At 42.3% G+C, this 27,806-nt stretch overlaps 1 protein-coding gene across 2 annotated transcripts in view; it reads right to left on the bottom strand.

Annotated features, from left to right (window-relative positions):
- ATP8A1 (ATPase phospholipid transporting 8A1) overlaps positions 1 to 27,806 on the bottom strand; it is a 214,776-nt gene that overhangs the window by 87,853 nt on the left and 99,117 nt on the right. For both annotated transcript variants that reach the window (XM_080910104.1, XM_080910103.1), the window contains 4 exons: positions 27,582 to 27,631; positions 22,557 to 22,626; positions 16,679 to 16,763; positions 14,805 to 14,944 (listed from right to left, as the gene is read on the bottom strand). In XM_080910104.1, the coding sequence (XP_080766230.1) occupies positions 14,805 to 14,944; positions 16,679 to 16,763; positions 22,557 to 22,626; positions 27,582 to 27,631 (345 nt within the window). The remainder of the gene's footprint in view (positions 1 to 14,804; positions 14,945 to 16,678; positions 16,764 to 22,556; positions 22,627 to 27,581; positions 27,632 to 27,806) is intronic.

Consider the following 27,806-nt stretch of genomic DNA (forward strand, 5'->3'; position numbering starts at 1 on the left):
TTTTTTTTTTTTTTTTAAATTAGAGACAAAGGTAATTCATGGACTTGGGCATAAATCCCAAGCATCCTGTGGTTTCTTTTCTAAGGATCCTTGACTTTAATCCAGTCTCTTTGGCTGAGAATTAGACTCCCTGAAGTGATTTTACCTTAACTCTTTCCAAAGTAAAGGTCTAATTTCTAAAATAAAAACAACCCCCAAATCTATGTCTCTGTATCTATGTCTGTCTGTCTGTCTGTCTGTCTGTCTGTCTCATATACATACATACACAAAGGGGCATTAAAAAGTCAGCTAAAAAGTAGTAGTCGACCCCTAGAAACAAATCGGGGAGAAGCCATCTTGACCTCTTTAAAGAGAATAAAGCTTCACTTTGCTCTAGTTTTGGGAAACTATTACACACACACACACACACACACACACAGACACACACACACACACACACCAGAAGGGGCAGGAAGAACAAGCAGAGAGACTGAAGGAGTCGCCAGGAAAATAGTCTGAGTGCTTGCCACGCCGCTCTGGGTTTGTTAGGCCAGCACAGGGCTCCAGTGTATAAGGCGGCACCTTTCTGCGGCGCCTTTCTCGTCAACTGTATAATCAGTAGATTAGAGATGCTGTCCTTTAATTCTGGGACATACCACAACAGTGAAGAAAGTCACAGGGACTTTTTGTCTTCTCAGCGGCTATTTGTTAGGCTCATGCTACACGTTGGCTGGCATCCTGTATAATGACATCATGTAGGAAAAAAAAAGCCAACATGGCATTTTAATTAAAAAAATAACTTATTGCTCAAAAATGGCAGTGGTCACCTGAGCCTTCGGGAATCAGGGTGTTTTTCCCAGTGAGAATCTTGCCTTGATGCTAATGGTTCCTGACACCTCGGCAGAGGCCTGCCAATTAAAATAAGACAGTGGAATCTGCCATGGGTTGGTTGTTCCTTCCACGAACCGAACCGTTGTCTCTGCCGTCTGCAATGCTGTTTGATGGTCTTTTATTCACAGCAGAACTTTGCCAAAGTTGGCCTCACCCGACTCAAACCTTATCAGTGCCTTACCAACCAAGTTTCTGGAAAATTCTAAATCCTCTGTTACCATTTCAACAAGCTTCTCCTCAGTAACAGAGCCTGCTGCAAGAAAGCACAGTTTTTTTTTTTCTCTTGACTACTAGTATTTTCGTGTGGCTACAGAAAGTCATATACAGCCCCCAGATCTTTTGCTATGTCAGCCACGTGTGCAGTCATTCTTCTGGAAGCTTTGAGTCCCTGAGAGTAGTCTGTGAGGGCTGGACTCACCCTTTTCCATGGTCCCTCAATGTGTCGTGATTTTTCCATCCTTTTATGAAGCACAGCGACATCTAGGACAGTGATATATTTCCAGAAGCTTTTCAATCTCTCCTGACCCACAGGGGAATCACTGTTCACTATACTGACAGCCTTTGTGGGAAGTCTTTCTTAAGTAGTAAGACTTAAAGGTAGAGTTTGCACACTGATTCGTGGGCTGCACAGTGACTGTTGTGCTGGCAGGCATGGAAACATTACTCTTCTTGTGTTTCTAAGTCTGTTAAAATCATTGGGTGACCAGGTGCATCGTCAGTGAGGCTGTTCTGTGTCCGTAATAAACAGCAAATGTTTAGGACGGCATATTATACACAGGTATGCCACCCATTATACAGATTACATTATAATATACATATTATATATAATATGATAATATATAATATATTACATTATATATCATTATACAAATTATAGGAAGAGTACATTTACTATAGTATAGCCCTCAAAGGCCCCAAACTCTCAGAATGGCAAATGAGTGCCTGTTTAGCTTAGTCACCAGCTGTATCTGTTCCAATGCGTCCCTTTGAAGTCAGGCGTTGGCGTTTTTAGCTATGAGTATTTTGGGTGTCTTCTTTTTCTAATAGAAACTTGCTTGATCTTCACTGGAAATCCATTTGGAAATGTAGATGCCATTTCCGGATATCCTCTCTATCCCCTGCATCATCGCTGGCTGGTTGACCCTGAACCCCCACATATGGAGACAGACTATTCAGCTACGGCACTAGAAAACCTGTTGGCTTCGAACTCTTCTCTAGAGCCCCTTTATTTCAGTGGCTTTCACAGAACTGCAGAGGTTAACCGCTTGCTTGGGGGAGGTGGGTGTGAGGGGGCTGTAAATTCTACCATTGAACCACTAGTGCCAAGAGCTTGCTTTGAATTAGGTTTTGGCTTATAGGAATGTTTTAGCAGGTTTGATCTCCTAACAAACCACTAAGACGTTCTGCACATCAGCGCCGGAATAGTGTTTTGCTTTCGTATCGTTCATGTGTTCATTGGAACAGGACTTGAACTGCCTTTAAGAATGACAGTCACGGCTTGGCTATTTGGTGGAAAGAGAGAAGCTTTCAGCCTTTCTTGGCTTTAGACATGCCTTCCTCGCTTAGCTTAACAATCTCCAGCTTTGGATTTAATACGAGGGACACTCGGCTCTTCCTTTTGCTTAAATGCTTTGGAAGCAACAGTAGAGTGGATCTACTTTTAATTTGGTAGCTCAGAGAGCAAGTCCCGTGGCTGGGAGGGAGACGGAGGAACGGCTGGCCAGCGGAGCCACAAGAACACACACATTTATTAAGCTGATGGTGTCTCAAAACAATTACAATACCAAAGGTTATGGAACACAGATTACCGTAACAAATGCAATAATCAAGACAAGTCTGCTTATGATGCAACAGTTGAGACAAACATTTCAAGAATTACCCAGGCTTAATACTAAGACATGAAGTGAGCACATGCTACATGTGTGTGTAGTTTGTGCCTGTATCAGCTGGGGGTGCATCTAGCTGCAGTAGAAAGCTCTCCACACTGATGGAGAGGAAGGTTTGGTTTTTCTCACGTAAGTAGGCTTGAGGTAGGTAGTGACTGGGAACTCAGCTACATCTCCATATTCAAGGATGCATTCCACCTAATATTTCACAGTGGTTGTCCTGGGCACAATAAAATGGCTATTCTGAAGTCGAGAGCAAGGAGTCAATGCCAAATATATCTGTTTCTCATTTGAAAAGCAGAGCACAAGCCTCAACCTGTTTCCAAACAAGGCCAGTTGGGCAGGCTATGTTCCAGGGCTGTCCCTAATTATGTCCTTAGCTCTCCTAGTCTCCATGCAGAAGGATGGGTGGGAATGATAAATTAGCCCTCCAACAGCCTCTTCCACAAGTGATAGAGGGCCAAGTACATGTATATGAACGTTACTTGTATGTCTATACATACAGCCCCTCCTTCTCCCTTATCCCTTGTATTCTGACACCTGACTCATACCATGAAGCCAAATTCAAATGTTGCTGCTTCTTTTAGCTTTGTGTTCAGAATTCTGCTAACTTTCTTTTTCTTTCTTTCTTTCTTTCTTTCTTTCTTTCTTTCTTTCTTTCTTTCTTTCTTTCTTACATTTTTTTCACTTTCCTTGTCGACTGAGCCCTTACAATAGAAAAAAAAAATATGGAATGGTATAAAATCTGTATGTGTTCGAGTACCAACATGATGTCACAAATGAGAAAACGTATTCATGACCTCAGGTGACAGGTGGCAGTCAAATTGTAGGTGCTCCAAGATGTGGATAATTAGAACACAAAACCACCTTCACTCATGTGAGTGAGAGATGTATGAAAAAAAAAGAATTCTGTGTTCAGATTTGGGTCTCATTCCCAAAGAATCTCTCCATGTAGACAAGTCCCAGATCTGGAAAACAGAACAGCAAACGAAACTCTGAGACACTTTGGGTCTGTGCAAGTCAGGCAAGGGGCACTCAAGCTATATTAAGACTAGGAGTTTGAATGTGGGACTCGGAGAGGTTTGCTGAAAAATGAGTTTCGCATCCCTGTGCACTGAGAGAGTCCTTAAATGACAGACAAGACAAAAATCCAAACCCAAATGTTCCTAAATATTGCTACCATTGAGAGCGTATTTTTCTCAGTCTGTTCTGAGTCCCCTGGGCAGCTGAGACACACCCGATGTACACCACGTATCGTGTGGCACAGAAGTGGAAAGGTACGTTTCCTCCTTAAAGACGATAGTATTATATTATCTCAAATAGGTAGCAGATTTAAAATCTAACCTGATGAATAACTATCACCAAGTTCAAGGAGAAGAGGCAGCAAGGCTTACTGTCCAGGATGTGGCTTTGCTGTTGCTATATTCTAAGCACACACACAGCAACTCTGTGTATCTATTTTAGGGCATTTGCAATTACATCATCCTGGCCCATAACCCTTCGAGAGCAAAGATGGAGCTGTGCTCGAATAGCCTATGGGAGGTATGATTCTAAGGGAGGCCCTTTTAACACCAATGAAGATTGTTCAAAAAGAAACCCCTAGAAGTGTCTAAATGAAAGAAAAAGATTATCTTTTGTAATGTGTTTGATGAAACATTGGGGTAACTAGATAATTAGTGAATCAAGATACAAACAGTGACGTGAGTTATATGAACACATGTATTTGTGTAGTTCCTAGCTTCACTCTAGGGAGGAAAATGAGCTCAGAAAATATATAGGTACACATTACCACACACAACGCTATAAAAATGAAATGACTTCACTGGAGAGATCATGTTGAAATCAGATTTGAAAGGAGAAGACTGATTTTATACTGGCCAAGGGAGACATTTTCAATCCAAGCAAACATAAGTTAAAGAATCAAGGTCGTAGGGCTAGTCAGGAATGCCAGGAAGGCGATGAGCAGAATGGTGCATTGTGGGTAGGTAGCTAGTCTCCCAAGACATTTTACATGTAGGACAAACGGTTCTGAGCATCCAGCAAAACTGCAGCTGTCCTAACTGGGTCTGAATAAAGAAACACTGCACCCCAGAGGCTGTTCACTTCCCTTTACCCCAAGAACCCCCAGAGAATAGCAGTCACCATTGATGATGGCAGCCACCCTATCAGTGGGAAGCTCAGCAGACTTCTGCCCTTTTTCTCTGGTCTCATTTATTGTGAGATTAGAATCTTGAGTGACAGGGTTGCTTTGCTTTTGGAAATAAATATCTTTAGCTACACAGCTGTCATTAGGAAAAAAAAAAGATGTGAACTTTTCGTGCTTTTCTCAATCACTGCACCAAAGTGTTCGGGCAGTAACCAATTTTACCCCAAATATGTATTGCCTTACACAGATGGCCATTAATGGCTACTGTGGGAATTACATATTCAGAATGTGTTGAAACATCAGGAAATTCCCATGGTATTCATGGAATGAAAAAGAAAATTCTAAAATGCTAATTTTACTTTCAACATGTCATCACGGCAAAAGTTATAAGGTTTCGGGCTGATGACTCTTTGACATACTATGTATTTAGTTATCAAAGAAAAATTGTAAAATAATATTTACTTACCTACAAAAACCCTCAATAATCTTAATTTTTTCTTTACATGCCTCTAAAGTATGCAGTTTTCTTCTTAAAAGGGGAAATAAATGTAAAATTTCTACCCCATTGAATATAGAAACTTTCAAATAGAATATCTGAAAACTTTGAGTATAAGCCAGTACCACACGTAAAGGCGGATATGGACCATTTTCCTGTCAATGCATACACACTTTACCACGTAACAGGCCTTCAAAGTGACCTATGTTTTTGTATGAGCAAGCAGCAGGCCACCGGTACTCAGACTGTTCTGTTTTAAATGGGGAAAAAATGAATAACCAAGTCACAATTCTGAATGTAACATGATCCGTGTGGCAGCAGTTTCTCTAAAGATAAGTATACAATAACATACGTAGGAAGTTACCCCTGGAGTAAATAGACACATAACCGAGCAAGACACAGGAACCCTGACGTCAGTGTAAAATAAGACTATGTCTAGGAAGGTGAGGATGAAGTACCACCTAATATTTCCTAAGCAGAAGAAAGGCTCTAGGCACCAGGAGGTCAGGTACACCCTCTGGAGTCAAAGAGAGGACCAGCTGAGCTATGATGGTAGGAGCAGAGGCCAGAGGAACCAGGGGGCAAGGAATCTGATGCAAGCGACAGGTCTTTAAACTTCTGCCTCCGACAGGACACTGAGCCCTTACAGTATTCTGCTCATAAGAATGATTTTCAGCCCCAGTTCTGAGTCATCCTGATAGGGTTACCGGATTCCCTCTTTCCTCATGCAGATCCCAGTTTCACAGTTAGAGATTAGCTACTTTACACAGTACACTTGTTCATTCATTTATTCATTCATTCATTCATTCATTCATTCATAAATATCAAGCAAGGAGGGAGATCAAAGCAAGATATTGGAAATACAATTGTGAGTTCTTTCCCTCATGAAATTTATAATTTATCAATCAAACCAGGCATGGTGGCTCATGTCTGACACTCAGAACACCGAGGCAGGAGGACCACAGTGAACTGGAAACTAGGTGGGGCTAAAGGAGTGAGTTTGAGAGTGACGACCTATGTCTAAAAAAAGAAAAAGAAAAAGAAAAAAAAAAGTATCACTGGAAACTTTTCTCTTAACCTCTTCCTTGTTTTGCCCTCAGTTACCTCACCTTAGCAGGCATTAGAATCCTTAGGGGTTCAGTGACACACCATGGGGCTCCACACACAGAACAAATTTCTCATTTGACCAGAGCTCCTTGGAGTCCTGGGATGTGCAGTTCCCTATAATGCTGCTGGTCTGAGGACCCCACTCTAAGAACTGTTGTCAACCTGCCTTTCTAAACAAACAAACAAACAAACAGTTCAGGCTCTGAGCGTCACAGTTCCTGGGAGGAGCTGAATTCTAGTCATCAGAACATAAAAACAGCCAAAGACAGTGTGTAATCAGACGGAGGTAGCAGTGCTCCAGTAAGGAAAGATAGAGGGTGAGCGTGGCCATCGGGCTGGCCGGAGCAGACCTGTGAACGCAGAATGCTTGCAGTGGCTCTCTGCAACTGCCTCCTTCTGGATGGAATACTCCGGCTTTGTTTAATAATCTACCTTTCTCCTCGGCCTGGCTTCCGGTCTTCCATTCCCAGGTTCCCCCCACACCCCCTTCCTGCAATCCTACACTTCAGGAACGCTTCTTAACTATGATACAGAGTTGCCATCGGAGTAGAATGTAACGTTTGGGCGCTGAGGAGACAGCTCCCTTGATAAAGTGCTTGCTGAGCTAGTTTCAGGGTCTTAGCTGGCTCTCCATGATCGACCTGGCATGAAGAGGCCGCCTGCCTGTCACCACACAGCAGAATGTCATCACACTACAGTGGCTCAGATGCCAGTTAAGAGGCCACTCACTGGTCTTATCTTTAAACTTCGGTGATCCTGGGATCAGGCTGTGCTTGGAACTCTGAGATCCGTACCACAAACTAATTCTCAAAGCCAGCCAGGTTCTTCTGAGGTCTGTACTGTGCAGAGATGCTGGCCTCTGGGCCTTTTCTTCTCCGCATCCCTTAGCACGCCACGTTGTGGCTTCAATTACAAACGAGCTCCTACCTCTTCCCTTTTTTGTTCAAGCTGGGCTTGCAGAGTTAAAAACTAAGGACATCAATTCTCAGACATTGATTCGAAGGAATGCTTGCTGGATGTTTCTAGAGACATCCATCCAACTGGGTCATTCTTCTAAGGCCAAGAAAAAGGCTCTGGTTTGATGTTTTCTTCTGAACCACAGAAATTACATTTGAACTCATAAAGCCAAGGACTTGGCAAGTAAGACCAGAACTTTTCACACCCAGCTGGAAAGAATCAGGCTCTGAGAAGCGATTTGGGTGTGGCTAGCAAAAACAACACATCTATCTTATCTGAGTCAGATGCCAACCATGCCCCTTGTGGAAAGTTCATCAAGGACAGCTGGCAAAAGGGATCACTCCCACCAGAAAAGGGGAGCACAGGATCAGAAACAGGGACTCACGGGTACTCTAAGATCACAAGTTGAAGGGGAAATCATGAAAATTGTATTCCATTTTTTAAAGGAGTATATACTACAAAGAATACGGGCCGCCTCCCTTAATAAATGAAGAAGTCCCAAGTGAGCCCACTCTTATCCCAGATGCTGGTCTAATGATTATACAACTGCACACTTTATTATGCTCATTCTTTTGTTTCCAATATTTTTATATATTGTTTTCTTTCAAGCCGACCTGGCAGCCTAACATACAGACTCTCAACATGAGGCTGGAATTAAGACAGAACTTTGTGTTCAGTCCCTGCTCTGTTAGCTAACAACATAGAAATACCCTGTCGGGAGAAACTTAAGCTACCTGGGAATCTACAGCAGGAATTCACAACAGCGGGAGGAGAGTAAATTTACTGATGTAATAGTATTCTTCTGGGGATGAAATTAGATAGATAGACCATCCCAAACATTTTTTGTGTAGTATAGTAGGAAAAAAAATCTTGAGTATTTTTTAACCTATATGACTTTGGTGGTTTAAATAGGCATGGCCCCTATAGATTCATGGGTTTGAATGCTTGGCCACAGGAAGTGGTGCTATTGGAAGGTGTGGTCTTATTGGAGGAGGTGTGGTCTTGTTGGAGAAAGTGTAGCTGGGCTTTGAGGTCTCCCATGCTCAGGCTACACCCAGTGTGGATTCTAGTCTCCTCCTGTCTGTCTTTGGATCAAGATGTAGAACTTCTGGGTCCTCCAGCACCCTGCCTGCCTGGATGCTGCAATGCTTCCCACCATGATGATAATGGACTGAAGTCTGAAACTGTAAGCCAGCCCAAAATTAAATGCTTTCTTTTAAAAGAGTTGCCTTGGGCATGGTGTCCCTTCACAGCAATAAAACCTTAACTAAGACAAGGACACACCTCCAAATAACACTCTTGTTCATAATATTAAAACTGATCTGCATTGTAGAGTACCAAAACGAGGAGATGAACAATCAGAAGGCCCGCCATTTTTTCTGACCACCCTAATGGATCATCTCGCACATGTACTTTAGAGATCCCTGAACTAAATACTCAGGGTATCCGGGAGCTGTGGTTGGTGGTGCTGTTGCCTGACAGACATGGGTAAAGCCTGGAGTTTGGTTCCTGACACTGGGGGAAAAAACCAATCAGGGGAAGAGTAGAAGGGCCTGAAGCTTAGTTACTGCACAGAAAGAGGCAGGTTTGACTTGCGGATGAGCTGACAAGGCGCTAATGTTCTTAAGCAAACAGTCAGATAGGAAACCACTGGAATTCTACTCTGCAAGTCCCTAGTACGCCACATAAATGCTCATCTAGGTTCTGGTATAAACGAAAAGTGGCATTTGCAACTACTAAGAATAGATGTGGTTGTTTTATCTGAGGAGGCATTCCACCGTGATTCTGAAGTCTCTGGGAACCTGGCAGCCATCAGGGTACAGGAAAAGTCCTGTTTTCTGTTACATTCACTATTTCTCTAGGAAACTCAGAAGTCACTTCTTGCCACATGCCCCAAGGGGCACAAGGCTCTTGGACTCGGTCACATGGACGCCATGGTTGGACTCGGTCACATGGACGCCATGGTTGGACTTGGTCACATGGACGCCATGGTTGGACTTGGTCACATGGACGCCATGGTTGGACTTGGTCACATGGACGCCATGGTTGGACTTGGTCACATGGATGCCATTGTTGGACTTGGTCACATGGATGCCATGGTTGGTCTACATTGGACCACCTGAAGGCAATCTATAAACATCCTCAAAATATCAACTAGATTTTGGGGGTGGGGAAATAAAGATATAAAGGGAAAAAAATCATCCCTTCAATATCCTACCTTACTACTTTGTCTCAGTGTCCAGGGCCCTATCCCTGTTTGGAGTTACACTTTTTTTTTTTTTTTTTGTCTCTCAGTGTGCTGTTCCTGTTCAATCACTAAAAGGAAAGCAGAGAGAGGTTCTTGATCCCTTCCCATTACTATGCTTTAGAGCCTGTTATACATCAGAGTTCAACATATTTGTTGTTGAGGTTTTTCAAGCATCTTCTGTTTCTTATGGAAGTTACTTATTACTTCCATAAGTAACATGGAAGGCCACTTAAAAAAATGAATGGGCCTAAATTTCAAAAGAATGAATGATATAAAAGTTACCTTCTCTTTTTCTAACACATTCCTAAATTGATCCTTAGTGGCGTCACCTTGGATACCCAGGTCAGCATACACAAAGTTAGAACTAGGGGACAGGCTTTCATTAGGAAAACACTTACAAGGCTCTAGTTTCTAAGTAATTTACTTCATTGAATAATTCACTTATTCATCAAGTATTTACAGAGTGGCTGGCGCAGGCCAGTCACACAGAGTGGGACAGAGTGAGAAAATCTTCTGTTGGCAGGGAGATACTGTGTCTATCCATGTGCCGTCTGCATATATGCTGCATGTCACATGGCTTTCTCCAACTCTTGTTGGAGTTACATGACCTGCATTTGCAAATGTTGACACCATGGGCAGGCGTCTGCATTTAGCAGCAGTGTTAAAGATGTATTTTTCCCTGATTGAAACAAATGAATATTTTTAAAAAAGCTATAGCTACTATGAAAACACACAAACATCAACCAACGATTTAATTTAGTTATGGGAAGGTTAAGCCAGAGGCCTGTGCTCTGTTAGTTTCAAAAAAAAAAAAAAAAAAAAAAAAAAACAGCTGCATCCTATGAGGCAGAAGCAATTTACAGGTCTTAGAAATGTTAGAATAAAATTAAAAAGATTCAGAAAGCAGATGAGAAAATTTATAGAGATGATGACCACTGGAACTTCAAAACCTTCTAATTATCGTTACTTATAGTCCTTTCTGAGCACATATTACTTAAATGGATCAAAAACTTAAAGTTTTTTTAAATAGTCTGTTTTTTTTTTTCTTCAAAACAGAGACCACACCTGAAGTGGCTTCCTAAGGTGAAATGTTGAGTCTGAATATAGTGCCTGTCCTCCAAAACAAGGAGGAAACAAACCAGGTCGCGTTTGTGTCTGCAAAATGAGACAACTGTAAATTCTCTCAGGTGGTGACAAAGAGGAGGTGCTGTTGACCACAAAGTGGGTCAAGACATTGGGAGGACCTGTCAGGATACCAGCCCCTCCACATCCGAATCCTCTTTACTTACTAATTGCTGAGGAACCTGGCCTTCACTAGTAATAAACATCGCCTTTCATCTTGTATTCAGCAACAAAATACTAGTACTAGTCTAGAAAGAACTCACAGCATTAGAATTTTCTATTATTCCAAGGAGTCTGATAGGAATGCAAACACTGGCGCCCAAACACCATAGATGCTAAATCCAGAATCTTCTCTATCAATCACTGTCCACAGAGAGGACAGTATTGGGGACATTTTTAAGCCTCCTACATTTTGATCCCTGTGGCATGGCCCTGGAGTGTAAAGCAATGAATTCTAAGACATGGATGTCTTGGAAGAAAAGGAACAGGATCACAGTAAAGAATGAAGGTCAGTATTCTCTTGGATGTTGCCTATTTGGGTCAATCTCATCCATCCACCCACTTACCCTCCCATCCACCCTCCCACCCATCCATAATTCATCCATCCATCCACCATCCACCCATCCACCATCCACCCATCCATCCACTCATCGATCCATCCATCCATCCATCCATCCATCCATCCATCCATCCATCCATCCATTCATCCATCCATCCATCCATCCATCCATCTATCCATCCATTCATCCATCCATCCATCCATCCATCCATCCATCCATCCTTTTGAGAAAGGGTTTCACTATGTGGCACCAGCTACCCTAGAACTATCTATGTAGAGTAGATTGGCTTCAAATAGTCCTCCCTTCTCTACTGCCTCCTGAGTGCTGGGGTTAAAGGCATGTGTCACCATGACTGGCCATGTAGCTTCATGCTTGTGTAGGAGTTATAACTCCCAAAGGAAGAGGGGGCTTAACTCAAATTTAAAAACCAAGTCTCTAGTTTGAACAAATAGTGGAGGGATATGAGCATTTATAACCACAACTTTAATTATACTATAAAAATTTCACTTACTCTGTCATATAATAAAAATCTTGCTTTTTTAGGGGAAGCTCTCCGAATCTCTCCACTTTAGAATGTTTTCAATGTAATGTGATTACTGTGTCTGTGGTGTCCTGTATCACTCGGTCTAATATACTCAGAAGCATCTTGCATGACAGTGATGCTCTTTTATAAAGGCACATTCCTAAAACATCCACATACAGATGTAACATAATACAGTTTTCATATTGCATTCAGTGGTGCCCAGAGCCCTGTGAGGCTTCTGGTGGACCACCATGAGGCAAGGTGGAGGCAGGGGACAGAGTCGGAGGGGCTTCTCTCTACCCTTTGTGCGAAATGGAGCAGCTCGGCTTTTATCAATTGTATATCTTATGATTTACCAATGTTTTGTTTGGAAAATGGACTCTGCTCTTAAGAGAAAAAGAAAAGCGTAGACCACTCTCAGAGTTTAGAAATTAGCCATCCTCCACATCCAGCCCAATGGTACTGTCTACATGCTAATGGATTCATATAGAAAGATTGCACTGTGTGTCTCGGGCAAAGAAGACAATGCAGATGAACTCCGGGGCCATGGCAGCTAAATTTACAGGTAGGTGAAACACCTCTGGAATGGGTGGTCTTTTTGGTGTCTCACCGGGTTGTTTGCAAGGGCAGTAACCACAGCCTCTGAAAGCCAGCTCAGCTGATTTTGACAGAAGGGAGCCTCAGACCAACAGCAGAGCCACCCTGCTCAGACTCTCACACACTGAAGCCCTGTGGTCCTCAAAGGACTCAGCCTAGTCCCACAAACACTATTGTTCTTTAACTGGCAAAATCAGCTTTACAGAGCTATTTCCAAAACTTCCTTCAGACCTTCCTCCAAGTTTATACTTGGGAATCTGTGCAGACCACAGAGATGTCTCAAGGCCTCAGGGAGTCAGCCTTACTTGCTTAGCAACCCCGAGATTTAGTACAGCTTAATCATTCAGAAAATGTTAAATATTGTTGAGAGGAGCACCCTATGTTTGGAGTAGAAAAGCATACAAAATGCTGCTCTTACATGGAACAGGCAGGTTGAGGAAGGGCTCTGTATTCCCACCATTCTACATCACAAGAGTTTTCAACATAGGGGTTACCACAATGTTAAAACTCAGTTATCTCTAAATTCCCCTTTTGTTCCTTTAAGAGACAGTCTTAAGGAGGTTTCTCTATTTGTATACTATTTAAAGGGGAAAAAAGCAAGTGCCCCCAAAACCTAAATTTTAATGTAACTCATGATCGCCATCTGCTGGATAAATGTGTATCCCAGTTAAAGGTTTTTAATCATGGATATGTATCTTCTAGGTATCTTCCTGGTAAATAACATGTAAGCATAAGGACATATGATATTCCTTAAGTTATGTAAGAAACAAGCTATCATCCCTAAACCAATGATGGTGTTTTACGGAGACAGGAGCATACCTTGAGTTACATGTAGCATTTACATGTGTCTAAGAAAATACCACCTACAGCTAGAATAAGATGTTCCCCAGCGTTAGATGAAGCGGGGAAGGGAGTGGGGTGGATGTGGGTGAGGGGGAACTAGTCCTGGGAGGTCTCAGTCCTAGTTGGCTTCCAACAGGGGAAGTACCTAGGTTCATGACAGAGAGGGGGAAATGTCAGCCTTACCACCAGCAGGTAAGATCTGTTGAACTGTACCTCAGAGGCTCCTTGAATCCTGTGCTGTACCCAGAGAAGACTGGGGGAATCAGGTGACTAACTGGGCAGAGATTGACAAGTTTAAGCTACAGTGAATGCCCTCGGACACATCAGAGCACAGGGGTCTGTAATCCTCTTTTGAGCTCTATGACCTTGGTTTCCTTATCTGTAAGTAAGGGCAATTAGTTCCTCCAAAGGAACTATGTCAATAGGCAAATGTGCCCCTGTACAGCTAGGCACACAGTAGGACCATACAGTGCCTGTTGTCATTAATTAAGGAGACAAGAATTCTCACTACAGAGACAGCATCCGTCACAGGATATCTACCACTGTTAGCCTGAATAGACTTTATTAGTTTAACTGTAAAACGAAGGCATTTGATGGAAATCATAAGAAACTTAGTAACTAGTTATGGCCCAAATGAGGGCAGGAGAAAGCACCAACCCATTGGCTGTTGCGTTAATTTATTACAAATTCATAAGGTGGCATAATTTCATAGTATATAAACAAAGTAATTATAAACAGACACATTATATCTATGTTTGCATACGTATGTGCCTGTGTGTGCACATTTACCTCTGTGCAGATGTCCCCGTGTGTTTAAGTGTGTGTGTACATGACTCAAGTCTTCAGTGATGCAGAAGCAATGAGATACACTGGCAAGGAGATTGCTTGTATTCAGAACCCACTCATGATGCAAAACTAGAAACAGCAAAGATCTATATACAATAATACCTAGTCCTTGGGCCTCTTTGGAAAGATTTTAGACCATACTAAGATTTATTAGTTTATTGCTCTGGAGTCTCAACAGTAAGGCTCATCATCAAATAGATGATTAGAGACAGAGGGACACAGGTAGGTAGGAAAAGTGAAAGAGGGCTCCCTGGGTTGGCAGCCTCTTGTTCCCAGAGAGCATTGTGAGAACTTGAAGGCATGGGGGTCTATTAAGGGAAAAGGAGGGACCAGTGTGCCTTATAACGTACCTGAGCCAGCAACCATTTATAGAACTTCAGCCTTAAGCCCCTCTCCTGGAGGCATTAAACTGCTTCTTTACTTTGCTCTACAGGTTTGCCTTCTGTCTTTCCTAGTCCATGCCAGAAAAGGAACTCAGCGAGCCCCTAGGCGATTACCAGAATCCCTTTACATATACTGCTTTTTTGACTCTACTGGTCCCCAAGCAAAGAACGTACATCTGTGAAAACGCCCTTTCTAAAGGCTATGATGCTTCACACACACCTTTTCGATCAGCTCATAGCTCTCCTCCAGCTTCAGCAGCCTGTTCTGCACCGACGTGGATGCCCGCTGGTAGACGGCCTGCCACTCCTCGAAGTCGCTTTCGGAAATCTCGGCCACAGCAAAACACAAAGTCCTCAGACCTGTAAAAGGCAATACACCCAGTAGATTTAGTCACAAGCCTGATACTCTTACCATTCAACAGAACCTAACGTTGAGTAGTCTCACTGAATTCACACAATTTGCTGGTATGTCTGCTTAGCTCTGACAAAACCTCTGTATCAAATGTCTAGAATGCTCTTCCAGCTTTTAAACTTTTGAACTTTGTTTATGATCTCCAGCCTCTTTAACCCCTCATCTACATCTAAGGTGGCTTTTCTAAAAGCTTCATCTTAGCAAGCTGCTTGTGTTTGAAACCTCCCAGCTGTTCCTCAGGAAGAAGTCCCAAACCTAGAGTGTGCTCACACCCTTCAACCATCTCACCATACTCCTGGCCATCCACTTCCTGTGACAGAAATGGGTTCTCTGCACTTGCTGCAAAGTGCATCCATTTCACCTCCCTTTTCTCAGGCCCCCTTCACTGGCTGCAAGACTGCTCTGTCTCTTGAGAAAGGAGCAGAGCTACTGACGACTGGATCACTGTGCTGAACTTAGTCTGAGGCACAGCACGGTTTACTTTCCCTTACTTGCAATGGAGCAGAAGTATCCTTCAGCCTGAGGTCAGAAAGAGTGGGATACAGATGGGGGGTTAGGGGTGTCAAGCCAATTAAAACAGGAACCAGAACCTGTGTAATACTGTTAGCAGAGTGGAGGGGCCCAGACTTCAGGAACTCCTCCTTAAACCTGCATGGCTTGTGATGTTGAGCAGCATAAACCTGGCACATAGGACCAGGGGATGTGTAGACTTCTGAACTCTTGCATTCTTGGGTACATCATGACCTTGTATTCAGAAGCATCCATCCCCCTACCCACTCACCCTTCCATCCTTCCATCCATCCATCCATCTGTCCATCCATCCATCTGTTCATCCATCCATCTGTCCATCCATCCATCCATGCATCCATCCATCCATGCATCCATCCATCCATCCATCTATCCATCCATCCATCCACACACTCATTCATTTATTTATGTCTTTAGAAACCATTCCTATCTTCAAAGCCATGATTATGGGGAAATATCTATGAGCAGGGGTCAGTCTAGTTGAAACTGGAGTGAAATGGCAATGGGCAGTTAGAACACTGTAATCAAGTGTGGAGATGAGATGCTACACATTCTGCAGGCTGGGAGGTCTAATGACCCCCACTTCCACTCACAGTAGCCAGAACATCTCCCTAGAGCCCGCATTGCTTGCCTCATACGTCCTCATGCATTTCAGGAGGCCAGCTACAGGGCTGATACTATTTATTGCAGACTCCAAGGCCTTAAGACAGACACTGGCATGTGGTGGGACTTAATAGTAATAAAAGGCTAAGTTATAACAATGTAACTTTTTATGTAATCATGTATGTAGTCATCTCTTTTTCATTATCTAGTTCACAAAAGCTTAGTTCTTTCATTTTCCTTAACTAATTCCATGAGATACAAGGTGAAACATTTAGGTGACTTCCATTCTAAAAAGTGACACAGGTTTAAAGGCCTGACTCCTTCAAATGGGGACAAGGTCTCTCAGAACTTGTCTTTCAGCATTTTAATAGTGTTTGTTTATTTATTTATTTATTTTGTTTTTAAGGAAAAAAGACCACATGGGAATATCTTAGCATAGAAATATTTAAGCTCATCAATAGCCAATGGAGTAAAACTGTCAAGGACCCTGCAAAACCTCAAAGGTCTCTGATTTGTGTTTCAATCCTGTTCTGTTTCCATATAATGCTCACCTTCTGTAGCAAACTGTTCCAAGTGTTTTAGGGTGATTTCTTTGTATTTTGAACTCTCTGCAAGTCGTTCATAAATTACCGTGTCCTGGAAAATCGGCAGAAGGTTAGGTTAATTTAAGCATCCCGAATTTAAGAAGAGACTGAGACCAGATCAACAACATTATTGGTTGCTGTACAAAATCTCCCGGTGTTTTAAGCACAGAATATTTTTGTCTGTGAGTAACAGTGATTCCCCAGGGACAAGAAGGAATACAGCTGGACCTGGGGTTGCATCCACAGACTCAATCTACCACAGACAGAAAATGTAGCTTGGCCTGTAAGGATGGGTCTGTGAAGAAGATGCACAGATAATTTTCTTCTGATAATTCCATAAGCAGTGTAGTAGTACTTCCTACACGTTTGCATTTCAGTAAGAATGGCAAGTCATCTGGAACTGTCTGAGGAAACAGAGAAAGAACTGGGCCCGGTGGCCTACATTGACAGTGGAGGCACGAGGATGGCTGTGTAACATACAGGCAGAGTAGTGTCCCTGCAGGTTTTGTAGAATTTTGTCAATTCTATTCAGGGAAGAATGGTTTAGAACTCAAGGAAATGCTGGCCTGACAAAGAGTCTGTCTTATGTAGACCTTCCCTTGAGCTAAAGTCTCAGTGGTTACAGTATGTGCATAAAATATACCCGACTTTAGAACCTTCCAGGGACAAGAGCACCTTTGGAGGGCTGTGCTATCAGAGGGACAAACTGGAGGCATCATTGGACCATCAAGCGGCCTGAGACGTCCCATGGGGACAGAAAATAGACCTACAATCCGAGAGCTGCCTCAGTCAGTGAATGCCTCTCACTGTGTCTAGCTTTAAGACTTGGTTGACTTAATTTGTAAAAATAAAACTCCTGGATCGAAAACAATATTGTTTCTTTGATATTTCTGCGCAGTGTGTTTTGAGCCTGTCCCCCCGCCCCCACCCCCAGACCTATTTTCAAGTCCCGTTGGCTTTAATTTCATGCACTGTAATTTCTCTGCTCCCCCCTCCTTTATAAATTGCTTATTGTTCCTTTAGTTATTCGCTGGCTTTTTGGTTTAACATCTCAAAGAAATTCAGTATTCAGCCTTCATGGACTTTTTATTAGACCAGGAAAAAATAAATCATTTACCTGCAATTACTCTCTCAGTGGTAGTGCCCGCTGTGGGGTTTCTAGTCTCAGGGCTGAGATTTGGAAGCTGACTAATGGAGTATGATTTAGAACCCTTGAGAGAAACACAACCAAGTGACCTCAGAGCAGATGGAATAGCCCAAGTCCCAATTATGAATTTCTTTTCATTTTTCAGTGGCAGGATGGGAAGGAAAACAGAGAAGGAAATGACAGTTTGCAATCATGGCTCCTCCCTGGGTGGGAAAGGAGTAACTTTGCAGGCTTTTTTTTTTTTTTTTATGTTCATGAAAATTTCTCTGAGGTTAACAGAGGCTATTTTCAGAGGAAGAAAAAAAAATCTTTAAAAACTTGAAAAACAAAAGTGGTAGTAAGGAGGAGGGAGGTTAGGTTCTGCAGTAAATCTAAATATACTGGTGCTTAAGAGAGCCAATTAATTGTCTACATTCTTTGTGGTACTGAGGGGGCAAAGGGAGGAATTGTGGCCTTCTGTAGTAAATGTGTGTTTTCAAATGACAGTCACAAGTGGTTGGCCATACTTGCCAGTGAAAAATAAAATACTTAAAAAGAGATATGTTTGGGGACACAAAGCCCTCCTTTATTTAGAGGGTTACATCAGGAGTCTGACACATTTTCAGGAGTGAGAAAGAATTCCTTCTTAGATACCAGAGGAGGGACTTGCCATTGGGTCAGACACTGAATTTATAGGCAAATCCTTAGGAGTTTGGTTGTCCTGTATCCTGGCCTTCAGGAAAGAAAGGGTGGGAACCCACAGTGACTGGATATTCTTGGGGATAGCATGGTATAGCCAAATGATTGTACCTATGGACAGAATCAGGTTAACCATTTCGTTTGGGCGAACCATCCCTCAAAAACCATTTTCCTCTTGCCTTTGATCTTTTATTTATTTATATTTTTAAAATTTTATTATTTATTTATTTTTTTTTGCTACAGGGTTTCATGTAGTTCAGGCAGGCTTTAGTTATTATGAAGCTGAGTCTAACCAGTCTAACCCGAGCACTGGTTCTCCGGTTTCTACCTCCCAAGCACTGTGATTCTAGACATGAGGTGCTACCTCTGCCTCTTACTGTGTTTTAGACTGAAGTTCAAATTCAGCTCTGTATTTAAAAATGTATTTTCATACATATTTATGTGCAGGTATGCACACATAGGCACATGGAGGCTGCTGGTCACCCTCTGGTGTCATTCTTTAGCGGAGTCGATCTTATTTTTATGAGACAGACTAGCTCATTGAGTAGTGGTTTGAATAAGAAAGGTCCCCAGAGACTCATATATTTGAATGCTCTAATCAGCAGGAAGTAGAACCATTTCAAAGGATTAGAAGGATTGGGAGGTGTGGCCTTGTTGGAGAAAGCATGTCACTGGGACTGGGCTTAGAGGTTTCAAAAGTCCACAATAGGCCCAAGCTTGCTCTCTCTTTCTGCCTAAGAATCAGAATGCAGCTCTTAGATGCTGCTCTGGTACCTGCCTGCATGCTTCCTTGTACCCACCCAGGAGCATGTAACCTCTGCAACTCTAAGCAAGCCCTCAACTAAATGCTTTCCAAGAGTTGCCTTGGTCACGGTGTTTCTTCACAGTACACTGCAGTCACTTAAGGTTCCTGTAGAATCGGGTGTGTTAGTCAAACTTCTCAAGTCTTTTGTAGTTTAGAGTAAAATTCTTGAATGAACTAAAATTTTATTTGAGTTAATGGCACTTTAACTGGTTACTATTGCAGGTATAAATTGTAAACTGTATATGTTTCCATTTTTAAATTTAAAATGAGCAAATCAAGGTATCTTCCTTACGGAAACTCTTAAGTCACTATTTCTTTACACTGTATTTTACATGGGATTTTCAGTACTGCTTTCTAATTTACTAACTTTATTCTCCCCTCAAGTGTGTTGAATTGAGAGTTCATGCCGTTTATTGATTTTAAAAGTTGCTTAAGATTTTGAATTCATCTTGCATATATACCAGATACCCTTCCCAATTTATTTTTTAATAAAAATAGTTGGAACTTCTTTATTTACTATGCTGAGCTTCCAAACATCCTGAGGTAGAGTGGTGCACACAGATGGTCTAATCTGGAGAGAATCCACGCTTCTCTGGTTGTGGTGTTCACTGGTTCCTCTGGTGTGAGATTTCCACATATACCTCTAGCTCTGGATTTTCCTGAATGCACGCCAACCTCATGGTTTTACAACCTGAGCAGCGGTTGGCATGAGCTTTCCTTAGCCTCTTTGCATGATTAGAAAGCTCAGCACTTTGGTCTTGGCCTCAGACTAGGGGATCTGGCTTGCACCTGAGTTCTCTAATTAGACTTAAGGCCAGCTCAGTAGGCAGGAAATCATACCTGGTACTAGAAACCTAGCCAATTCTCTGGCACTAGTGGTGTTATGGACCTTCGAGGAGCCACAGTTCCTAATTGTATTCCAAGACTCACTCTTATAGGAACAGTTAAGTGCGGCTCTCAGCTCACATTACAGAAGTTTCTCTTTGTAGCAAACAGATGCCATTACAGAAAACTAAAACTGGTCATAATGCAGAAATCATGATGCGGAATAATGAGGAGCTCAGCTACAACACAACACCTGTACCTAGGGCTCAGGGACTATCACGGAACAAGTGGGTAAAAAGATTCTTAAGAGCCAGACGACCAGGAAGTCTGTTGTGAGATTGTGTCTCCTGGAAATGACAGGGAAGCTAAGCATAGGAGGGTAAAATCTCATGGACAGAGAACTACCTGCAACCAAGGGTTGTGGAGAGAGGAGCTGGCCTTTTCCTGGTGTGTCTGTGCGGATGTATACCACATGGTTCAAGTGCCCCTGGAGCCCAGAGCAGAAGTGGCTCCTCTGGAGCTGTGTGGGTGCTAAGAAGAAGAGAAGCAAGTACTTTTAAAGAGTTGAGTCATTTTTTTTCCAGATGAATTTACTCCAATTTCTTTTCCTAGGAAATCCAGGCTTCTGCACCTGATAGCCCCTGTGTAGCCCCCAGCTCTCTATCTTGGTAAGTGGTGTTAGTCCACTCAGCAAGCCAAGCAGAAATCCCCAAGCGATTGCTGGTAATCCTTTCCCTCAGCACCTTTGAACATCAATTACCAAGTCCTAAATCTTCCTCCCTGATCTTCCCTGTGCCTGTTTCTATCCGCCCCCAGAAGCTCTTGCCTGAGAGAGTTGATAAGGCTCAATTGGAACCTCTGCCTACCTCTGTTTGCAGCCCTCAAATCACCTCCCCCAATATCGTGAAAGAAATACATGCATGCTCTTGAGCCCAGGGATGGAGGTGAACCAAACCTAACCCATCACCCAAAGCAAAGTCATACAAACATTTCTGCCTGGTCCATGGTCAGCCATTCTACATCAAACTACAAACTACAGTTCTCAGGCATTATTTTCTGCTTTTTGTTTAAGCCTTTTATACTACTTAACCCTATTTCAGAGGAGGAGACAATACAACAAGGAAGTTAATATGTGCAAACAATCTCTGATTATTAAAAATAAAAGTCCAGTGTTTTTATTTTGTGTCTGTTACTTTAATTCCTCAGATAGAAGTTTAACGTTCAACATTTTTTTTTTCTTTTTTAAAAAAGGAAGGGCATAATTTGGGTGTGGTAAATCAGACAGATGCCAACCATGTAACTGGGAGATCTTAATTTCTTTTTATTCTCTTACTGTGCTTGTTGCCATAGGAACATGGAAGATCTGTACCACCCGCCTTAACACCACAACCTAATCACCTTTTTATGTACTTCCCTGGCTTGACTTAAACTCTTGAGATGACTTAGGTCTTATCTCACGTCTCTAAAATCCAGCTCAGAGCCTGGTGATAAAGCAAACATCCAAGATGAATGCTTGTTAGATGTCCTAATTGATGGGAACACAAAAACTCAAGAAACTGCATAACCAAATTCAGGAGACATCATGAAATAATTTTATCATAGTTCTTAAAAAACCTGTGGCATTCAAAAACTGTTTCAATGCTTTCAAAACCCAGGAATTTAACTTTCTAACAGGAATTTAAACAAAAGGGTTGGCCTTCTTAAGTTTAGGTTCCCAGTTTCCATGGGGTAGAGCACAGTCATTGAGCCTCTTTAAAACTAGGCAAAGGGCACTTCAGGGAGAAAATTCTGACTGATCTTAGCAAAGAATGACCCTGGTTGGTGGGCTTCTCGTTTTTCTGTAAGTATGCACATGTTTTAAATAGGAAAGTTCAGTTGGAATACACAATGCTATTTCTTCCAATATAATCTACTCACATACTAAAGCCAACCAATAATCAGTGATCCTGTAATATTTAAGGCAAGACAAACAAGCCATACCAAATGAGAAATTACAGCAGTAATTGTGAGCCAACCCTCCATTTCTACAGGCTTTAGGCAAGTAGATTAAAATTGGAGTGTATTATATTCTGATACAATTTGAAAATATTTTCTGCATTTAGTCATCTGCTAACATAGCTAATATAACATAAACCTCAAATATCATGTATTAAAAATTGAATTACCAAAGTACCCTATGCCAGACTTTTTCACTGCATCAGATTTACCCAGAAGGAATTCCACATTTCACCAGCAGAGACTGTATGCTGTTACTATAAAACAGCAACACAAGAGGATGTCATCAGCTTCATGCTAAACATCTGTGTTACATTTCCATTGCAGGATGCCTAACACGTCCATTATAAACCATCATAAATCAGAACCACAAAAGGCAGATGTTAAGAACTTACAGCTCCTTTGCAGTAAAGCCGTAACTTCCCGGACGGGGTGCGAACCAGCACAGACATCCTCTTCCTAGAGCTAAAAAGAAAAAAAGATTCTTTTCATAATGGGGCATCATACTGCAGCTCCGCATAGATGTGTTTTTGATGTGTTTCACGTATTTTAGTGCTTGCAGTGAAAAAATTAATCTGACCAAATTATGAGTCATATTCTTCCATACAGACAAATTATCTCCTGAGTGTACAACTGAGTGCCTTGGAGAGTTACATTTTATTGAAGTCACCGGTACCGTCCACTGTCCCAAAGGAGTAAACAGAACAGTTCCCTGGACACCCAGATGAGTTATGGGCCTCATTTTAAAGATTAAAAACAAAAACAGTCATTTTAAGTAAATGATTAGATGAAAGCAAACACTATTACTTTAAGAAACAATATAAGCATTCGTCCTTTTTTAAAAAATGATTTTGACAGTCTCCTGATTGAGATGGGTACAGACCAAGACTCCCAACAGATGCCAAAGACTATGGATAGTATCTTGTACATATGTACCTACAACAATGTTTGTTAGGCACAGTAAGCATTTAACACCAGTGACTAAGAGAACAATTACAATGATATACCTTAGTAAAAGGTATTGGAGACTTAGACATTGCTTGCTTCTAGAATTTTCCGTCCAATAGAGTATGGTTGCCTATGAAGAAGTGAAGCCTCAGCTAGAGTAGAAATAGTGTACCTTACCAATAAAATAAATGTGTCTCTCTCATACATGTCAACTCAGTCCTTCTTGATTCATGCCGTCCTTACTTAGTCCAGTCTGATCTAATGGTCCCAGACTCACCAGTTTAGCTCCCCTGGCTGGCAAGACAGCTAAGGCTAGAAACGCTCTTCTGAGATCCATCAGAGTAAGATGGCCATAGCAAAGAAAAGTCAGTGAGTCAGAGATGAATACGGAAGTAGCAGGCAGAGATGGTTCGCATGGATAGTTCACTCTTCTGTGAAGCTCCCTCCCTCACCCCTGCAAGCCCTCACTCTCCATGTCCTCTACACTTCTTGCTCTAGACTCTAAATTTCAGAGACTCACCTAGACCCCTTCCCTCATATTTTCTGACCTATATATCTGGCTATCTGAGCTCCCTCTCCAATCCTATTTTCCTGACACATGGGGGAAATATTTCTGCTTTTATCAGAGCCCAAGCTTAGGCAGTGAAGAAAACCATGAAAAACAGAAAGCTGGTGAAAATGTGATCAAACAAGCGGCCATGCTCCAGGCCCAACAAGCAGCGAAACTTGGCAACTTAGGCCATGTGGTTCTGGCTTTAGAACCAAGGATAGAAGAAAGGAGTCATGGAATCTCTCTCATGACTAAGTAAAGCTGTTGAGGCCAGGAATGTATCAGGGCTATCTCCTGCATGGGGGCCCACTGGGGCCCCTGTGTAAAGCTGTGAAGGTGAAGTCTAGATTGTCTTGGATATCCCAAAACATTGGAGATGCCAGAGCTCTGGGATATCTGCCAAGTAGAGCTGCTAACAGGGAGTGGAACCAGCCCAAAAGAAAGAGATGTGCTGCAGTCAACAAAGCTGAAAGGAGTTGGAGATCTGAATAGCATCTGACATCAGACATGGAGATGCAAAATCTGGAGATTGCCCAGCTGGTTTTGCATCTTGCTTTGGTCCAGGATGTCCTCGCTGTGCTCCCTCCCTATGTTTTGGAATGGTGATGCTGTGTTCTGTACCATTGTATGAATTATGTGATCTGCTTTTTCATTTTTATTCTACAGTTACAATTATAGTTACAGGTATAGCTAAGAGATTGCATGAATCTCAGAAGTCATTTTGAACTTTGGACTTTTACGCACGTTTGAGACTGTTATAGACTACAGGGACTTTTGAAGTTGGACTGAATACAGTTCTGCATTATGGTATAGCTACAAGCCTGCAGGGATCAGGGAGCGGAATGTGGTGGTTTGAATAAGAATGCCTCCACAGACTCATGTGTTTGAATGCTTGGTCCATGGGGAGTGACAATATTAGGAGGTGTGGCTTTGGTAGAAGAAATGTATAATTGTGGGTGTGGGCCTATGCTATAACTGGGGTCTGTTATGCTCAAGTTATGCCCAGTTCAGCATCTCCTTCTGTGGCCTGCAGATCCAGATAGAGAACTCTTGGCTACCTTTTCAGCACCATGTTTGCCCGTGTGCTGCCATGCTTCCTACCCTGATGATAATAGAGTACACCTCGGAACTGTAAGCCAGCCCCAATTAAATACATATTCTAGTGTCTCCCATATAATACCTCACCTACCCAGGCACCCTCCCCTGTGAACCACATGGCCGTTTAACTCTGTAACCCAACTCTAGGTGAACTATGCCTCTCCACAAGCTCCTCTCATCTCCCTTCCACTCCTTTCTTCCCACCATTCTGATGACAACTGCACACATCCTTGTCAAACCTCTCCTCACCTAAGAACAGATACCCAAGCACTCTTCTTGAGATTCCTTTCAGCTCTGGGCTAGTTAACAGTCTACTTTTGTCCTGTGTGTCTATAACAACAAAGACTTTATTTTAAAGATGTCTTCCCTTCCAACTCTCTTGTAACAGTGGCCAAACACTTTATCACTGAAGTTTACCCCACTTCATTTATTATTTCAAGGCAAGATGTTAGTAGGTGGCTGGAGATAAACTTAAACAGTCTGTAGCCCAGGGAAGCCTTGAACTTGTGATCCTCTTGCTTGTTTATCAAAGTAGCTAGAGTTATAGGCTGATGCAATCAGATTTGGCTAATTCTTAATTTGTAATCAATCCTTAATAGTTATAGTTATTTATGGCTCAGCCATCAGCCTTCCATGTTCCCTTTAATCTATATTTTATCTTCAGAAGATCCTATTAACTTTTAATATTTGATTATTACTGGTAGACCAGTGACTACCAAATGGGTATTTCAGCCATAGCTTTGGCTCCATGTTTCAGGTTCTTATATCTAATTCCTAGATGCTTCCATTTGTATGTCTCACAGACATCTGAAACATAGTGTTTCCAAATACCTTATTCACCACATCTGCACTTCTTCCCAAGTCTGCCATCCATGTACAGGGAATTTCCACATACCCAGATATTCATGCTAGGATCCCAGCCCTCCCCTTTCTTCTCTCTGTTCCCATCCCACCCCTCCAGTCTATGGCAAAGGTGCACTGACCTCCCTCAAACAGGTGTAAAAAAACAAACCCATTGACTTCTCTTCAATTTCACCACCTCTGTCCCGATGAAAACTGCTCATATTCACAGAGACTTTTGAAAGCATGGTATCATTTCCCTTTCTGTGCTTAAACCCAATACAGAATCAAAACCATGAAATTCCTACTTCTGACTTCTTTCTTCTCATGGCACTTTCTGTAAGCATAGAGTGCCCAGAAACATAGCCAAGGGCTAGTTTACATGCTGCTTAACCACCTAGAACAAACAGGGCTGGGGCAGACACTTCATCACGGAGACAGAGATGAGCCATGCTCTGTCCTAGGAAATTAACTCAGCTTCCTATGCAATGTAATGTTTAATAACTGGCCAGACCCTGATTTTTGGTCACATGGTCATTCCAGATCAAGACAGCAACCAAATTAGCATACAAAAGAAACTGTCTCTCTCAGGCAGTGTGCTAATTTGATTAATATAGGAGAAAGTCCAAGAAAACAGGTGGGCATTTCTTTTCCTCAAAGCACTGCTTTCTCATGGGCTTTTAATTTTTGAAGATCCTTTGAGAGGTAACGCACAATCTCTAAAGACCCCATAGTAAAACCTATTTATCTGAAGAACATTGGCTGGGCAACAATGTATAATAAAAGTCTTGAGCAGAAGGCCTCTGTCATAACAAGAATATAACAATGGTCCCTTTAAGCTCCTGTATTTGATACTTGGACCTTTGGTAGAGCTATTTAAGAAGTTCTGAGTACTTTAGGAGATGAGGCCTACTAGGTTGAAAGAGGTTCCCGGGGGAGGGGCCTCTGGGGTCATGGCTTGGCCCTCTTCTGGTCTGAGCTTTCTGCTCCTGGACATGCCACAAGCTCTTGGCACCACAGATGGAGCTCCAGGCACTTTGTCTGACTGTCTCCACTTAAACCATGAGCCAGGACAAAGCTCTCTTTCTGTTTATTGCTCCTGGTAGGCATCCCGTCATACTGAGGATGAAACTAGCACAACTGGCATTCTTCCTTTAAGAAAGGAGTGGCTGGGACACACTGTTTCTGCTCCTTCCTGTGAGAAGGTAACTCTTACTTCTCAGAGGAAACTACAATCCCAGTGGAGACTTGCCAAGTCATACTGATCTCAAACTCTTACCGATCTCATTCCACACAAATTGAGTTGCCTCTCAGTATATCTGTTTTTGGGGTCTCTAGATGCTATACTTTGGGAGTAGAAATCTTCCTCCAAAGGCCCATGTGTCGGAGGATTGATCCCTAAGTGGTGTTCTGAAGAGGTTTGAACCTTTAAAAGGTGGAAGGTCTTTAGGTCATTGGGCGTAACCTTGAGAGGGACTGTGTGTGAACCAAAGTTCACTTTCTTGTTCTCTCTTTGGAGGTTCTGAAGTGTCTCACAAGTGCAAATGTGATCTTTAAAGGCCCTGATTTATCATTCCTGTATTCCTCCCTCATCTGTTACCTCACTGAGGTCCAAAAAGCAAGGCCCATTGGTCAAAAATGAAGTCATCTTCAGAAGGTGACTGTTTCAGGCATTTGTTGCCATATGAGAAAGAAAGCTGGCCAGCACACCAGCCATGGAACTCCTGGCCGATTCTGTATCTGTAACTCAAGTAGTTGCACTTCAAAAAGACTTCTTGAGCTGCCAGCAGAAGCCATGTGACACTGTGCTCTGAAGGCACCTGTGGCAACTTATCTACAGACAGGACACAGGAACAGCAGGGAAGATTTTCTCTTGCTCAAACACAAATAAAAGTAAAGCATATATTCCAGTTATATATAGGAAAATGGAATACTGGATGAAAATGTATCCCCTTCCCACAAGTTAAAGGGCAAGTGTCTTTACCTGGTGAACTCTAGGACATTGAGCAATTCATATCTTTCTTCCTGGCCCAGCTGCAGAATAAAAGAAGTGGAAATATTTTAGGCCTCTTAGAAATAATCACTGGTCATAAAATTTAGTGTAAAATGTCAACATGAACACAGTTTCCCTTCACCCTTTCTGAATTATGGAAGGGAATTCACTAAGCTTTCAGGTTAAGGAAAACCATGGATGGTAGCAGAGAGTTCA

The sequence above is a fragment of the Micromys minutus genome (assembly GCF_963924665.1).
Source record: "Micromys minutus genome assembly, chromosome: 1".
Taxonomy (NCBI): Eukaryota; Metazoa; Chordata; class Mammalia; order Rodentia; family Muridae; genus Micromys; species Micromys minutus.